The 16935-nt window shown below is 43.5% G+C and overlaps 1 protein-coding gene across 1 annotated transcript; it reads left to right on the top strand.

Annotated features, from left to right (window-relative positions):
- The first annotated feature begins 5022 nt into the window (after positions 1-5022).
- On the top strand, positions 5023-15858 carry EDA (ectodysplasin A). The gene is made up of 6 exons (XM_015810767.1): positions 5023-5092; positions 6427-6606; positions 7751-7785; positions 8902-8953; positions 13573-13688; positions 15580-15858. The coding sequence occupies exons 1-6, from the start codon at positions 5023-5025 to the stop codon at positions 15829-15831; spliced, it is 705 nt and encodes a 234-aa protein (XP_015666253.1). The 3' UTR covers positions 15832-15858.
- The last annotated feature ends 1077 nt before the right edge of the window (positions 15859-16935 follow it).

The following is a 16935-nucleotide window of genomic DNA, read 5'->3' on the forward strand; positions in this document are numbered from 1 at the left end:
CCTGACCTAAGGTGAGTTTTAAATAGGGACAATTTTTAAACAATTTTAAAGAGCCACAGCTACTAATATTTGGATTTTAATTGGTTTTTAGCAGGGGAAAATTTCTTTTTGTACAATGTTTTAATATGCTGTGAGCCGCCCTGAGTCCCATGGGGAGAAGGGCGGCATATAAATTTAAATATAAATAAATAAATAAAAATAAATATAAATAGGTGATATTCAGGGGTAAACCTAATTTATGTCTTTTGAATAACTCTTTAAAAAATAGGATTTTTAAAGCTTTTTCTGGGAGGTACAGCTCTAAATAACGTAACCTCCTGATATGTAGAGCAGCTTTCCCTTCATAAAACTGTTCCGTTATTAGGATTACCTGAGCCCCACAGAATCGTAGAATGAAAGAGACCTTGAAGATCACTGGGCCAACATTTTCTCCACAGCTTCAGAACCTCTGACTGATGGCCTTCCAGTCTGTTTAAACACACATAAAAACACACACACCTTGAAATCTGTTCCACTGTTCAGTAGCTCTTCATGGTAAGAAATGTTTCTTGGAGTTTACAATAAGCCGATGTCCTTGAAATGTAATCCCACCATTTCTTGGTTAGTCCCCTGAAATAACTAAACAATTCGGCCCTCTCTGCAAAATGGCAGTCCTTCAACTACTTCGAGCCAAGCGTATCAAATGCATTTTCTTTCCTGATCCCTTCTCCTCACGGCTGTTGTCCTTTGGACACACCTCGGAGGAGACTGTCAGATGATCCTTCTAAATCATGGTGCCCACCTTGAGGAGTGCCGCCTCCTCCTCTCATCCTCAGAGACGGTCAACTCTTGGGTTGTTTGGGTGCCAACTGGGGATCCGGCTGCCTCCTGGCACCTTTTCCAATTATGTAGGTCACATTTTCATTCGAGAAGGGCTTCTCTAAATCAGTGACCCTCACTCCACCCCACCATTATGCAGAGGCTTTAATGTACAGGTAGTCCTCAACTTACAACCACAATTGAGCCCAAAATTTATGTTGCTAAGTGAGAAGTTTGTTAAATGAGTTTTGCCCCATTTTACGACTTTTCTTGCCACAGTTGTTAAGTGAATCTCTGTGGTTGTTAAGTTAGTAACACAGTTGCTAAGTGAATCTGGCTTCCCATTGACTTCGCTTGTCAGAAGGTCGCAAAAGGAGATCACATGACCCCGGGACATGGCAACCGTCATAAATATGAGTCAGTTGTCAAGAATCTGAATGTAAACCACGTGACCATGGGGATGCTACAACCGCCATAAGTGTGAAAAATGGTTATAAATCAGTTTTTTCAGTGCTGTTGTAACTTTCGACTGTTACTAAGTGAACTGTTGTAAGTCAAGGACTTCCTGTAATCGTGTTCTTACCCATGGCCATTTCATAAGTCCCCACTGACTGGCCGAAGCCTGGGAAAAGCAACCGTATCAATTAAAGTTTTTGCAACCTCAGAAACACTAAAGTGAAGTGAATCTCCCACGCTTCTGCTTTCTGGTGTGAACTTAATCTGGGTGCCTCGCTTCCTAGTCAACAAACTCTCTGGAATTGCGCAATCATACTCTTTTGCCAGGATATTCTATTTTTCTTCAGGCATGTTCAGACAAATTGGTTAATTGTTTAGGTAATTTTATAATTGTCTGTATCCTTCTTTTCTCTGATATTTATTGGTATTTGGGGAGGGGGGTGGCTTTTTTTGTTCCATTGTTTTACTCCATTGGAAAGGGCCACATTTTTACAACAGGTCTTTTCTGTTTATTTTGATTCCCAGAAGCGGATATAAGGAGTGTGTCTGCTGCCTTGAATTATTTATAAAAATAATTCAAACAAACAAAACAAATAAATGTTTTGCTTGCCCTTTAAAAAAAGTTGTTCTGAATCGGTGGGGAAGCCCTTCCCCTCAACCAAGCAGGGCCTGCAGGAAGACCAATTTTAGCCCTATTTTCTTTTAATTGTGAGGACCAAAGAGCAGGAAGACAAAGCCTTGAACTGGAGGGTTGAATCAACTGGATTTTAGGCCTTCTCTGTCGGTCAGTGTTCAAGAATGAAAAGGAAGCCAAGTTGCTGTCCCCCCTTTTTTTAAATGGAATCCCCCTCTGAAATGACCCATTTTTGCCCACTGAATTTTGGCAGCAGCACATCAGGGGCTGGAGAGACAAATGGGAACCCATTTCTGTGGTAGCTTTAGAAACACAACAGAATGGAGTCCCAGATATTTTTTTTTTTTTTTGTTGATTGCTGAATTGTCTTGCAGAAAATGGAGCTATTTTTCCACTTCTTTCTGTCCTGCTCTCCGGTCCAACATCCCTCAAGATCCAACTCTGACTGTCTGGCCGTAGGAAGCATCCAGAGAGTAGGAGAAGGAGAACCCGGTAGAGGGGAAGATGGTTAGCGGGATGATTGACAAGGGGAGGGTTTCACTACGTCTTCCATTAAGCTGTGTGTGGATGCCATGAAGTGGAGAGTAGTTGCCTCCCGGACTCCTGGAGTCTCCATCACCTCCGGGAGTGGTTCCTGCTCTGGCAGGAGGTTGAGGACTACACTGAACCCCAAAATATAATTATAAAAGTATTTATATTCTAGTTTTTTTTAGTTCTTGTTCGTATACTGAATGTATTGTGCAGGGATGGATGTTGGATTTTTATTCTTTATTCATCAGATGTTAATAGATATGGGACGTAATTTCATCAACAGAAATATATATATACATATATGTTTTTTTTTCTTTTGTAGGCACAAGTCCTTCTAAAAGGAAGAAAGGTAAGCTTGTCTTTCTATTTTTACGCACACACATAAACACACATATGACGTGACCTATAAGTATTTTCAGCTTCACCATCTATCCAAAATCCAATAGTTTGTGTTTACTTATCTGATTTAGATGGCTGCCTATCTCTTGGTAGTGACTCTGGGCGACCTACAATGTTATGTTAAACAAGCCAAATCATAACGCCACAGGTTGCAAGCCAGATGTTTGACTTAGAACAAAGCAACATTGACCAGTAGAACCGACATCCCCTTCTGGCCCAAAGCACTGGGGAACACCCAGGTCTTTAAAGATTTGCAAAAGGCTAACAGGGACGGGACTGTTGGGATTTCCAGAGAACCTGGTTCACCAGGAGAGGAGAGGAGAGGAGATAGCACACAGAGTACGTTCCCCGTGGACATGTTGTAGGATACTCGCTGTCCTTCCAGGCCATTTTGTCTGCTTTGTACACAAGAGAGCAGCAATGGATTGGGGAAGCCATCCTACATCATGTCTATAGTGTCCAGTTGACTTTCCCACCCACGGCTGCTCCAGGCAGAAGAAATGGCCTGGAAGGTCAGGGGGAAGAGCTGCTACCAAGGCAGTGGTTAGATAAAAGGCCCTGGGCTAAAATGTAATGCAAGGAAGCCTCGCAGACCAAGCCCCTTCCTAGTTAAAGAGAGAGAGGGGCCAAGCACATTCAGACTTACAAAGTTCTGTTACTGTAGCTTTACAATACTGGCCTATCTGGCGATGGTTTCCTAATCTGTACTATTCTGAAGGGATTCTCACCCCTCCTCTAGGCTTCATCTGAAGGTCTGGATAGGGATGGGCAACAAGCTCTGGCCCTTCCCAGGAAAAGCTCGAGGCGAATTCAGGCTCTCCAGGGACCTGCAGAAATGCCCAGTGAGGGTAGCCATTTCGTGCTGGATTGCACAGCAGCAGAGAGGTGTTGGCTAGTTTTTTAAGCACCTCACTTGGATGGAAACTAGGGTGTCCACGAGCCAGAACTTGCCTGCACGTGCCACTCTGGATTCCATGTAATTGTCTGAGACCTGAAGTAGCAACTAATTTAGCAGCAGAAGGCCTCTGGGAAGGATTAGCAAAAGCAGCTGGAGCGTGTCTTTCCCCTGGTTCCTTTTTGGGGGGGAGGGGGGGAAATGGTGAGATCTGGCTTAGGTATACAGTACATCTCATCCGATAAAGTCTAGGGTGATATGAACCAGAGGAACTTTATAGTACACATACATAAGATTTTGTGAAGTTCAAGTTTAGCTTCAGACCAAAGGCAGGACAGCCGAGAGGCTGATTGGACGAAGGCTTGGCCAGCAGCCAGCCCAGGCCTGAAGAGACACAACCATTGAGCCTGAAAAGAGGATGACTTCAGTGTGCTTTGCACGGAGAATCTTCTGCTGCTTGTGATTTTTTTTAAAAAGCAAATTTGCTTTTTATTGGTATTTAACACCATATCAGTTGTCTAGAATGTATAAAGGTATTTCAAATGAATGTTGAAAATGCAAAAGTAAAGAAGGGACCTTTTATCACTTATGGTGGACATGTGATAAAGCAAAGAAATATTGCAGTAGGATTCCCATCCCAATACAGAAGATTCTCAAAGTGAATATAAAGATAAAACCAGAAACTTTTCTTTAATGAAATAAGACTTAGGGAAAAAATTGGAACTTTGATGCTAGATATGATGGTAGCAAGATTGCTTTATGCACAAAACTGGAAGGACACTTTGATTCCCACAGTGGATAAATGTCTGCAAAAGTTGATGGAGTTAGCAGAGACGGCGAAACTGGCTGCTTTGATTAAAGAAAAAAATTACTTTTGTTTCTGCTTGGAAACCACTTCTGGACTATGTGCTCGAGGTGACAAAAAATGAAACTTTGATTTTGGTTTTTAGCAATTAGATAGGTTTGTTGTTATAGAAATGGCTAGTTTATACTATTATGTAAAAGTAAAAAGTTGAGGTTTGATGTTATTATTTTATTCTACTGCACAAAGGGGAGTTGGAAGTCAACGCCTTTTCTTTCTTTTTTTCCCCCCTTACCCCACACGTTTCCCTTCTCTTTTCCCTTCCCTATCTTTCCTACTATTTTCTTTTGCATTTTTGTATTTTATATTATAAATTAATAAAAACATTAAAAAAATAAAAAGCAAAGTTTGCTGCTGCAGCTCCAGGTGCTCTTTATAGTAAGACAATATTGCACTCCCTGGGACTGGACTGGACTTGACATGGGTGGAAGAAAAAATAATGCCGCGATGTCGTTCAATCAGATAAATCCAAGGAAGCAGGGCTTTCAGATCCACACGTTGTTCCTCAGGCATACGAGTTAAGAGCAGAAATAAAAATAGCTCTCATGATGATAGGTTGTCCCTGTGGCCCACCTGCCAGAGGGATGGAGGCGAGTGTGGCCTGGGGGGAGGGGGGAATTCTGCAACTTGTCTCAGGGTGTGAAAGAGACATTCATGCCCACCTTGTCCGGGCCTGCCAAGCAGAAGATCAGCAGTCTTTCCTGACCTGTAATGGGGATCCACCATTCCAGACCACCACTCTTCCTTCCCACTCTTGCCCAGGCTGGTCCAGAGAATGGGAATAGCCCAAATGCATGCCGGTCAAGTCTCACGTCAGTCCAATTGCTGCCCAGCAAGGTCCTTGTGATTAGAAGCAGGATTAATTAGTCCAAAGATTTGGGTTTCAGGTAGCATCCAGGCTGCTTAGTTTGTCTTGATGATGCAGGGCCTGTGATACTTTTTCAGTTAGTTAATGTCAAACTATCATCACATTCATTAACTGGGGCGAGATGAATTTGTTTTTGTTATTTTATGTTAATGAGGCACCTTGCTAATAATCTGGCTAAATCAAATCAGTGTCTCTGCAGGCATTTTAAAACAATGTGATGATTACTGGAACTCAGCACTTGTAAACAACGAATGACTACTATGATTACTAAGCTTTGTCTAACGTGTATGTATATTAATCCATAGAGTCTGGCTGAAGTATTATTTAACGCAACTAACAGAATAACAGAGTTTGAGGAGACCTCGGAGGTCTTCTAGTCCAAAGCCCTGCTCGAGCAGGAGACCCCATATCATTTCAGACAAATGGCTGTCCAATCTTTTCTTTAAAACCTCCAGTGTTGAAGCACCCACAACTTCTGAAGGCAAACCGTTCCACTGGTTTATTGTTCTATTAGGAAATTTCTCCTTAGTTCCAGGTTGCTTCTCTCATTGATTAGTTTCCATCCATTGTTTCTTGTCTTGACTTTTGATGCACTGAATTATTATGAATTGAACTGGTTCTTTATATTCCTCTTACAGTCTCTGCTTACTCAATAGGAAACGGTCACTCTTGATATCAATCAGCAGCTCTCAGGATATATTCATTTTGGTCAGCAGCTCTCTGGTGGACTCGGATACTTCTTTTGGTCTTTCTCTGTTCATTCTGTTCTTTTCATTGTCTCTTCCTTCTGTTGACCTCCTGCAAATTTCTGTTTGCCCACTTCCTGTTACTTTCAAAGAATTGTATGTTGATGAGTTACTGGAAGAAGTAATGGTGTCAATCCTGTTAACCAATACCTTCATACCTAGGAAGCAATAGAATCTGCCTACATAACGTAGCAACCCTGTTTATACAAATGAAAACTTAACCCTGTATTTTCACAGGCAAAAAAGCTGGCCCTCCAGGACCTGCTGGGCCCCAAGGCCCTCCTGGGCCACCTGGGCCCCAAGGCCCCCCTGGAATTCCAGGTATCCCTGGCATTCCAGGTACCACAGTGATGGGCCCTCCGGGACCTCCGGGACCTCCAGGACCCCAGGGACCCCCTGGGTTACAAGGTCCTACCGGTAAGTGCTTAGTAGGGTGAATAGACATTTAAGAAAGATTAAAACTGTCACCCTACTATATAATGCTTGTCAACTGTTGGGGTTTGTAGGCACATACAGGAATGCGAGAAACTGTCACCTCAAAAATGCCTAGAATCTGGCCTTGTCCTAAAGGGCACAAAATAGAGGATTGTCCAAACTACATATTTGATCTCACATAACCCATGAAGAATGTCACAGATGAACAAAGGAATCTTCTCAGGACCTGTCTGAACTATCTGTTGGTCCTCGTTGACTTTTCTGTGCACAGACTTGCAGCCATCCTCTCTTAATGCAATGAGGATCAGTGAATTTGCTGGAGCAAGTCGGAGTTATAGCAATAGCACTTATGTAGCACTTCACAGTGCTTTACAGCCCTCACTACGTGGTTTGCATGCTGCCTCCAACAATCTGGGTCCTCATTTTACTGACCTTGGAAGGAAGAAAGAAGGAAGGAAGGCTAAGTCAACCTTGAGCCGGTCAGGATCAAACTCCAGGTTGTGGGCAGAGTTTGCCTGCAATGCTACATTCTAACCACTGCACCACCACAGCTCTTCTTATGTTATGCCAAAATTATGCCAAACGTAGTCTTAATTGTAGAATTAAGACTGATGGGTCTCTCTCCATTGTCCCGCCAAAAAAAGGGTAAAATTTTAAAATGAGTCACCATTCCTAACCTGTTTAAAAGGTCTAAAAATACATAAAATACTCGTCTGAGAATATTGAGTATAAATTGTGAAGCAAGATCTTTTTCTTTTGATATCTTGAAATACCAGCTATTATTCAGGATTTTTCTGAATTATGGTTTATTGGATTCAGGGTGACATGTTTTAATAAATGGGAGTGAACAAAGGGGGGGGGAGGAGAATAGGGCAATAGTGGTGTAAATATTCTGTTTTATAAGAGTGGCAAGGCGCTAACAGATTTTTTTGGCTATAAAATAGTAAATACAATGTCACCGTATGAAAGGTGTCTTTCCAGGATGTAGGTGTCCTAGAAAGATATAGTGCAGATACTCAATTTGAAGACCAATGAAATCCTAAAAGCATGGAATTTTGAAGAAGTCTTTTTAAAAATTTTGCTCATATAAAATTATATATGACTCAATATAGAAACTATTTTGCAGGTACAGCAGAAAGAGCAGGGCCTCGGGATTCACAGGTCAGTGACTTCATTGGGGGGGGGGGAAACTTCAGTACCCTGGTCACAAATGAATTGTGCCTTTTTTAATGTAAAAATGCTAATTTTCCAGCCAGACCAGATTTGTTTACCATCCATTCATCCTTGCATATAATCTAGGCCAGGGGTAGGCAACCTTGGCTCTTTTATGACTCGTGGACTTCAACTCCCAGAATTCCTAGCCAGCCATGCTGAGGGGAAAGGGACAGCTTTCCATGCTGAGCCATGCTGGCTCAGGAATTCTGGGAATTGAAGTCCACGAGTCATAAAAGAGCCAAGGCTGTCTACCCCTGATTTAGGCAATCTGATTAGATTTACCATCTTTTCCTCATGTTACGTTGCTAAAGGAATTATTTGCTGTAATTTCACAAATTTGTCAGTTCTTCACAGCTTGCATTTAGGAAATTCTTGATGACCAAATAAGTTATTTATAAAAATGGACTTTTAGTTCCATGAGGTCAGAAAATCATGGTCTCTTCCAGGTAGACCTCAACTTACTACCAGACATTTAGCAACCTTTTAAAATTATGATGGCCTCGGAAAGGTGTGTTATGGCCCATAAAGCACTTCTGGCAATTATAAAAAGATGTGCCACCCTCCCCCCCCCATGATCATGTGACCACATTTCAGGTACTTAGTAAGTGACTTGCATTTACAACCAGTTGCCAAGTGCCTCACAATCATGGGATTGCCATTTGCAATCTTCTCTGCCAGCTTTCCTTGAAAGGGGAAAGGGGAAACTGGCAGGGAAGGTTGAAAGTGGAGAACACATAGGAGAGCTGAAAGCTTCTCGATTTCAGCTCCATTCCTGAAGCCCCAAGAAGGATCTGTCCTCCATGCATGGAGGGGAGGGGAAACTCTCCAGTGGGCACTTTTTCACTCCGTCCATTCAATGACCCGGGGGAATGTTTTCACGAGTGTAACTGCCAGAAACAGTGACATGGGTGTCTTTGCTTAATGATCACTCAGTGCTTGGGATTCCAATCCTAATTGTGATAATTTGAGGACTGTGTGTATTGTAAATGTTCAAGATGAATTTGGGCATTTTTGGAAACTGTACATTTACTTCAGTCTGACTCTGCTCTCTTCTGTTTGCAGCCAGCAGTAGTTCACCTTCAAGGACAGGGCTCGGCTATCCAAGTCAAGAATGGTAAGAATGCCAAGCACTCAGCCACAACAAAGACCCACAACTCACAATGCCAGTTTCCTAGATTCTGTTAGAATATTTCCCAGGTTTCTGATTTTAACATTTCAACAGCATATAACACTAATTTGATTATCTTTTTTTTCTTTCTCCTTCATTTTTTAATGTCTAATTAAAATTAGTTACCACATCAATCTAGATATTTTGTTTTCATGCTCATCACCATCTTCACTATCTCAATCTTTGTTTGCCTCTAATTGTCATGTCAAATTGAATTTTACCTCAGGTGCTCCTTAATCTTCTAGGCCTCTTGAGTAGCAACATGTGTAACTTCTCAGGAGAAGTTGCCTCTTTGGTTCCCATTTTGGTGTCTTCCATGTCACCTTCGACCCCATTTGCCTCAAAGGTGATGCCTATTTGCTTTACACGTGTGTAAAACAAACCTCGATGTGCAGTCAAACCTACACTTGTGGACACTCCAGTAAAGTTCTGATTCCACAGCTCTTAGGACAGACCTTCTTTTCCGGTGGACTTTTGAAGTTATCCTGTCTTTTCTCAAATATCTGCTTCTCCAGATGACTCTGCAGCAGACGGAGAGACCTGCCTTCCTGAAAGGCCGTTGAGTTCTGCAGGGGTTTGTTGTGGAGGCAGGGAACTCGGAAGCTTTCTGAATTATTCTGCAACGAGAAAATAAACAGTATTTAATATGCAACTGTTCTAGCAAATGCAACTTTTCTCACACAGAAAGTTTCCATTCTTTTACACGGTGACACTTTGTGTTTGTTTTTAGTGTTGCTTTTTGTCAGTGTTGTCTCCAGCACCAACAAAAAGGCAACACTAAAAACAAACACAAAGTGTGACTATGTAAAATATTTGTATTCAGAATGCCATTCAATTCTTGCATCAATCAGATTTTCTCAAATTTTCTCAGCTTACTCAACAGCCACCCATATACCTGGCCTGAAAGGTATTTTCTTAGTACAATTCAGGTTGTCTTGTTATTTTCCTTCTTTGATTTATCTCCAAGATAAATCTCTACCCTTAAATCAGTATACATGCTAGTCCCTCCACCCTTCCTTCCACAACATCCCCGTGAGAGATATCACCCAGTGAATTCCATAGCCCCACGTTATTGTCCTGCTTCGGGTTTCAATCATAAATACACTGGAGCATGGTTGCTGTGGAGATTAGTAATTTTGTTTTAAGGCTGAAGAGATAACAGCAAAACAGAACAACAACAAAACAGAAAGTTGCCTCAAGAGTTTGCTTTTAATAGGAGCATGCAGAATAGTCCAAATCTGCAGGAGGAGGAGCTGGGGGTGGAGTTAAAAGAGGGATCAGCCTAAAATCCCGATGTAGCCACCAGCAGACTAAGTCCAACCCCTCCCCCTTGAGTTTCATTGATCCTAATCTAACTCCAAGCAAATGCCAACTGTTAGGTGGGCAGATTCCTCATGTGCCTGGGTTTTTAGCAGCAAATCAATTTAATTGGACCTTTGTGGGTGGATTTGGTCTTTTTTATACCTGACAAAATCCAGTCCAGGGTTGCAGGAGCCTCATCAGGGCTGTCAGTCAAACAAAAGCAAAAATTCTAAGAGGCTTCCCACAGAGCTCAGAGCTTCAAGATTTCTTATACAGCAGGATCTACAGGAATGGCATAGGAGAGCCAGAATTAGATGTTGTTTCCAGCAAAGGGAAGATGGATCAGGGCTGCCTCTGAAATCAGGTTGCAATCAGCTGTCATCAATCAAGAGATTTATTCACTTGCTTGGCGTCCTGGAATGTCTCTTCTCCGCTCTCCTGGCCAGGTGCAGAGGCTGGGAGGCCTTCCGTCGTCCTGATCAGACTGCTCCAGTTGTCCAGGTGGTGCCTGTGCTTGATCAGCCTTATGTAATTCTTGGCTTGGTGTCTCCTGAGGTTGGCATTCCACAGGATCAGCTGGAGCTGATTCCTTAGATTCAGAATCTAAGTCTGGGCCACGGCAGGTATCACGAAAGGCCCGGGGCTTCACAACCAGATGTTGAGTTCAGGAAGCAGCCTGGCCTGCTTGTAGCCAAAAGGTGCTTAATCCTGATTCATTTCTGCATCTGGACTCTTGCTCATGCAACCTGGAACTTCCCCACTAGCACTTTTCTTTTTCTGCTCTTTGGAATGAGAATACCAAGCAAGCAAAAGGCTCAGCATCTCTCTAGACCTTCCTTCCTGTGACACACATCCCTACAAGACGGAGGCTGGCTATGAGGGGGAGGGGCCAGTGCTTCCCATTGGGCCCTTATTCCACACACAGGCTGGTCACCCTTTCCATTTCCTATGTTCTCAATAGCCTCTGCAGCAGCCTCCAGGCTCTTAGCAAAGTCTTCTGCGGGCACCTCTCTTTAGTTACATGGTCCATATTCCCACAATGCTTGGAAGTATGTTGTGGGAACAGCAACAAGCAATTATTACTCAGCCTTTGATCTGGTTTCATCTTGCCTCAGCAGAGGCTCAGTGGCCTTCCTCAGAAATGAAGAAAAGGACTTCTCATATGTGCTTACACAACATTTCACTGTAATATCCATAATCGATGCTTGCAGAGAGATGACTTGTACATCACATGCAATGTCAGGTCTCCACTGAGCTATTAGGACCATAAATGTATCTTCCCTATCTTTAAGGCCTAGCCTCTTAGCAATTTTTTGGGGGGCTTTTTTTCTTTCCTTTCTATTCTTTTGTCATTATTATGTTTAATGAAATAAAAGCCTTTTTAACATCCTGCAAAGCGGAGTTGGGGAAGAGTGTGTGGGTGAGCCTCTGCAATTTCCCCATGTAGTCTCTCAAGAAAAAGAGCTGAAAAGCAAGCTCAGCCAACACATTGGCAGGCCAGTCGCATCACATCTCCACCTTCTGCTCGCCTGGTGGGAGGGGGCCTTGTCTGCCTCCTCGGGGGGGGGAGCGCTGCCTGGAGACATTGGCTGCGAGTTTGTGTTCCCCAAATGACTATTTCAGGCCAGTTGCCAAAATCACTGATAAGGCGGTCTGGCTGGGAGATGGTTCCCCAAGCGGCTAGAAAAAATCAGAGAGGAAAAAAGGAGCTAATGAATAAGGAATTTGTGGGAGGAATTCAGTGCCAGTGTAAGCTGAAAGAGGACTGTTTCAAAATTAAAGATTATACAGTAAATGTTATAAAAGTGGTAAAGAGCGGGGGGGGGGGGCGAGTTGGGTAAATTAACCGAGGACGGGCCAAGTACTGAGAAGGACAGTGAAAATAATGAGTGGAAGACCAGGTCAGTAGCCGTGGAAGCACCACCAGACAGTGCCAGTCTCCGCCCGTGTATACGGGGGCTGACACAGTGCCCCCTCCGGGGATCCTTCCCAGACAGCCCTGAGCAAGCGAGATTGGCCCAAAGCCTGGCCAGGGAGACTCTGTGGGTGGGTGGGTGGGGGCTGGAACTAGCATCGTGGCTGCTACACATTTCTGTTCTTTCTCTCCACCCACCCACCCACCCCCTGCAAAAGTGTGGGGCCTGGAGCAAGACAGATTGGAGAACCACCCATCCAACAGCCCAATTCTTCTGTTCTCCTGCCTTCCCCTCCCCCAAATAAGGCTTTTTTAATGCCCAGTTTGGTGCTTACGTTGGGTCAAATGATGGGAGAGTGCGTCATTTCCCATAGCAGCAAAGGACTGTTCCCCAAACGGCTGCCTATTGGCCGGGAGGTGGTTCTCCTTCAGCCACCACATTTGCTGGAACGAGGGATGCTACCTCTGCTTCCGCTGCATCGTATGAATGAAACTCTTGGCCGCAAGTTTTATTTTGACCAACTCGGCAAAAAAAAAAAAGAAAAGAAAAAGGAAAGCCTATGCAAACATCCCTGTATCTCTTATGTGTATTTTTATTGGCCTTTTCATAATGTGACTTTTAATGGGAAAAGCGTGTACGCCCCATGTGAATTTTTGCTACACTCTTTTCCTAATGTGTGTATTCTGTATGTAGATACATGGAGTTGTGAACTCAGCTGCACACTTCAGAAGACTGCAGATTTCAGTTTTTAGATCTCCCAGTGAAAGGCTTAGGAGAGAGCGTGTTCCTTCTATTAACGTTCTGTGTCCTTTGGATAAATGCAGCCTTCACGGGGTACCCAGAGAGGAGACCCTTAACATTTGGGGTTCCCTCTGAACCTCTGGAGCCTTTCTGCATGGGAGTGGCTGGGTGGGACCCTGCTGTCTTCTAGGTTACTCCATACCTGTCTTCCTCTTTCTGTATCTTCTCTGCCCCAACAGTTATATTCCCAACATTTCTGGTTGTAGAGGATTTTGTGGAAATCTTCCTCTCTGTTACCAAGGCTTTGACAGCCACTAGCATGCATCTTCCTTCTTTATTTTGGCAGATTGACAGTTTCCTCCTAGGTGTGACTGTCCCTGTCCAGACTGGTGATGACTTCCGTTGAACGTGCTTTGTTTTTGCTATGTCGAGTGTTCTTGAGAGGCCACTAGCTGCCTCTCGCCATTCCTGAGACATGTCAATTTAAACCAATCATCCTCTTTTCTATAAGATGTTCTACCCTGATCCTGTCATGTTTGTACTTTTATGTTTCTTTTCATGATGACTTTTGAGTGACTGCCATTTTCTCATGCTGAGATCTTTCAGGTGGAGTCCTTAATGACTGGTCTCGCATAACAATGAACCCGAGAGTGTTTAAGCTGCACACCCGGAGTGGCGAGCTGGAGGTACTGGCAGACGGCACGTACTTCGTCTATAGTCAGGTAGAAGTGAGTACGGTCTTAGGCCTAACTCCTTTTCCTGTATCCAAAATGCAACATCTGTGGCATCAGAAGGGTGTTGCTGCAGAACAAAGGAAGGCAATCAAAAGTGTGTGCATTCACAAGTCTTTCATCTTGTAGACCAGGGGTGTCAAACTCGCCATGTCACATGACCGTATTTTGACTTTTTTCCCCTTGCTGGAGCTGGGGTGGGTGTGGCTTCCACGTGATGCATCCGGCCCGTGGGCCAGCAGTTTGACATCCCTGTTGTAGACAATAGGAAATAAATTCAGGATGAAGTGGTATTGCTGAAATATCAGCTGTCTTGCTAGATCAGGAATGCAAACTTCTCCTTTTCTAGACTCTATGTGTCTAACAGGATTCTAATGGAGCCTGCAGCCCGCCCGCCCCCGCCCCCACCTGCAGCCCACCGCCCTCCCGGCCAGGCTTCCTCCTGTCTCCAAGCTTGCATCTCCTTGCAGCCACCACCACTTTGCCTGTATGGCATTTTTCAACTGTCCTCAAAATGTTGTCTTTGATGGCCAGGATCCCCTCCTCCTTAGCCCCCCCCCATCCATTTCTTGGTTGCCTCATGTACTTATTGACTTGCCTCCTCAAAGAATATGTCCTTTTCTATCTCCTAAATTAAAAAAAAATGAAAACCACTTTTTCAGTGTCACAGGTGCTTTATTAAAAGGGGAATAAAACCCAACCCACAGACACTGCAGATCATTTTGTGGGGGTGGGGGGGTTAGGAATGGAGAAATAGTGTTACTACAAAATTAGCCCCCGCATAAATAAATGAAAAATAATACAATTTAAAAATAAAAGAAAATGGTAAGTGCTCCTGCCAGCTTTCAGAGCACATCCCAGCCTCTCAACCCAGTGGGAGTTGCACGAGCGCCATCTTGGAGCCTTTCTACAAAACTCTTTTCTTAAGCTGCCTGTTCTAACCTGCCCTTCCCTTCTTGCAGTTGACCTGTTGTCCTCCTGTATGTATATTATGAATTACTACAGAATTTGGGGGTGGGGGTGGGGCGAATGAGCACCAGGTAAGGAATCTGGAAGCTCACTGGCAGAAGACAGGCCAAGTCCTCAGGCAGAGGTGTGGAAGGCTCCCACGCAAGACGAGACAAAGTGTTCCAAGCTGGATGGGTCATTCTGGCAGCCTTTCCATGAATGCAGCAGTCTGAAACCTTTTACACGGGTGGCATAGATTTTTTCCCCTGGGGATCTCATAAAACTGTGATTGGAGCGTTCTATGAAGAATATGAGGGTTGGGGTTTTTTTTTTAATTAGCTTTCCACAAATAATTTCTTTAGGTAATAGAGCCTATGTCCCCACAGGCCAAATCTTTCCCAATGAAGTGGTATATTTTTCTTCTGTGAATTGGCCTATTCCTCAAGAGATGGCAAATAATAATAATAATAATAATAATAATAATAATAATAATAATAATAATGATGATGATGATGATGATGATGATGATGATGATGATGGAAGAGACCTTGGAGTCCAACCCCTTCAGCCATGCTTCTTTGATAGGCCACTAACCATGGAAGTGGAAAATCAACTGAAGCCTTACGTTTTCTTTCAAAATAATCCGTAAACAAAATCAGACTTGTTTCAAGGATCTTTGATCATCAGTTCAACCATCGTTGTGTGTTCCATTAAATGAATTCGATTTTTTTTTTGTGGGGCCCTGTGTGTGTGTGAGACAGAGAGAGCTCTCGGCTCAGTGACTGGTGTCCATGTTCTCTGCCCTCATTAAAGAGTAATATATCCTGTATTTTGAATAACAAGCATTACTATAGGCACACTTTTACATGAATCCTGTAGGGTTTCTTCCTCCTGGTGATACTTTTTTTTTTTTCAAATGTTCATTTCCAATTAGGTATATTACATAAACTTCACAGATTTTGCCAGCTTCGAGGTGGTGGTGGATGAAAAGCCTTTTCTGCAGTGCACTCGGAGTATTGAGACCGGAAAGACCAACTTCAACACCTGCTACACAGCTGGGGTTTGTCTCCTCAAAGCTCGGCAGAAGATTGCTGTTAAAATGGTCCACGCTGACATCTCCATCAACATGAGCAAGCACACCACCTTCTTTGGGGCCATACGGCTAGGGGATGGGCCCTCTTCTTAAGGACCTTGGGACCTCAGGCGGGGGCTTCTGAAACCACCTGGCATCGCTGTTCAAAAGATTGGGAAGAGTGAAAGAAAGAACTGATGAGATATTTATTTTTTTATGTAACTACTGGAAAAGCAAGCCAGGTTTTCCTTGGTGCCAGTGGAGCAGTGCTAAAAAAATGGAGCACTGCTAGGGGGCAGGGCAAGACTGCAAGACCTTCTTCCTGAGCTGTATATATCACATCAGAGGCAGGCGGTCAGAAGGCCACTTCCTTCCCACAACTTGCACTGATAAGAGTTACTATGGCAACAGATGATGGAAGGTATGCAACTGAATGCTCTCCAGGAGGATGTACGTTAACAGCAAAAGATTTTGTCCCACTTAATTTTTGATACCAAATATACAAGGGACCCTAGAATGTGGCCAGGACACATCCAAATTCTGATCGTAATAAGTTTCACATTTTAGAAACTGGAATTACAGATGAGGGACTATTCATGAAGCTGGAAGTTGCCTTTGGCAAAAAACACACTACCCAGTTAAAATAGTGAATTCGACTTTCAAAAGCAAATGTGTTGCAGGTTTTTTAAAAAGAGGTTTCTTTCTGGATTTGGTTTTGTAGGGTCTCTATCCTGAGATGTTCAGAATGTGGAATTCCCTATTCAGTCTTGATACTTTTCTTCCAGACCAAGATTAGCAGGGGGGGGGGGGGGGTGGTGTGTCTTCAAACTTCCCAATGGGCATTTTCTTAGTGGGCTGAGTCAGGGCGGTAAAACACAACCTTGCCTTGCACAGTATATTTGTCCTGAGATGTGGACAAGCTGTCTGTTTCCTGTTAAGAAAAGAGAGGCTAAGGGAAGACAATTAGGCAGTTCTGGGATTAAGTTCAGACTTGGGTGGAATCTGGGAAGCAATTTTTTCCAATGTATACAGATCAATTTCAGCCAAACTTTAAAGCGACTGCTTCCCACCTGATACTTTAACGCTGTGAATTATAATTGCAAAGACAATATGACTGGGTACTCTATTTTTTTGTGGAGCAATTCTGGCAGCTGGCGAGGGGGATCATTTAGGGTTTGCCCCTGTCCTTTAGAACAGGGGTCCCCAACCGTGGCGACT

This window comes from Protobothrops mucrosquamatus, unplaced genomic scaffold (genome assembly GCF_001527695.2).
Source record: "Protobothrops mucrosquamatus isolate PMUCROS unplaced genomic scaffold, P.Mucros_1.0 scaffold19, whole genome shotgun sequence".
Taxonomy (NCBI): Eukaryota; Metazoa; Chordata; class Lepidosauria; order Squamata; family Viperidae; genus Protobothrops; species Protobothrops mucrosquamatus.

What these genes read in the sequence shown, in the direction of transcription:
- EDA (XM_015810767.1), top strand. Translation starts at nt 5,023, where the DNA reads ATGTCGTTCAATCAGATAAATCCAAGGAAGCAGGGCTTTCAGATCCAC. An exon ending in TGGGTTACAAGGTCCTACCG is followed by an intron (nt 6,607 to 7,750) that starts GTAAGTGCTTAG and finishes ACTATTTTGCAG; the next exon opens with GTACAGCAGAAAGAGCAGGG. An exon ending in GGCTATCCAAGTCAAGAATG is followed by an intron (nt 8,954 to 13,572) that starts GTAAGAATGCCA and finishes GAGATCTTTCAG; the next exon opens with GTGGAGTCCTTAATGACTGG.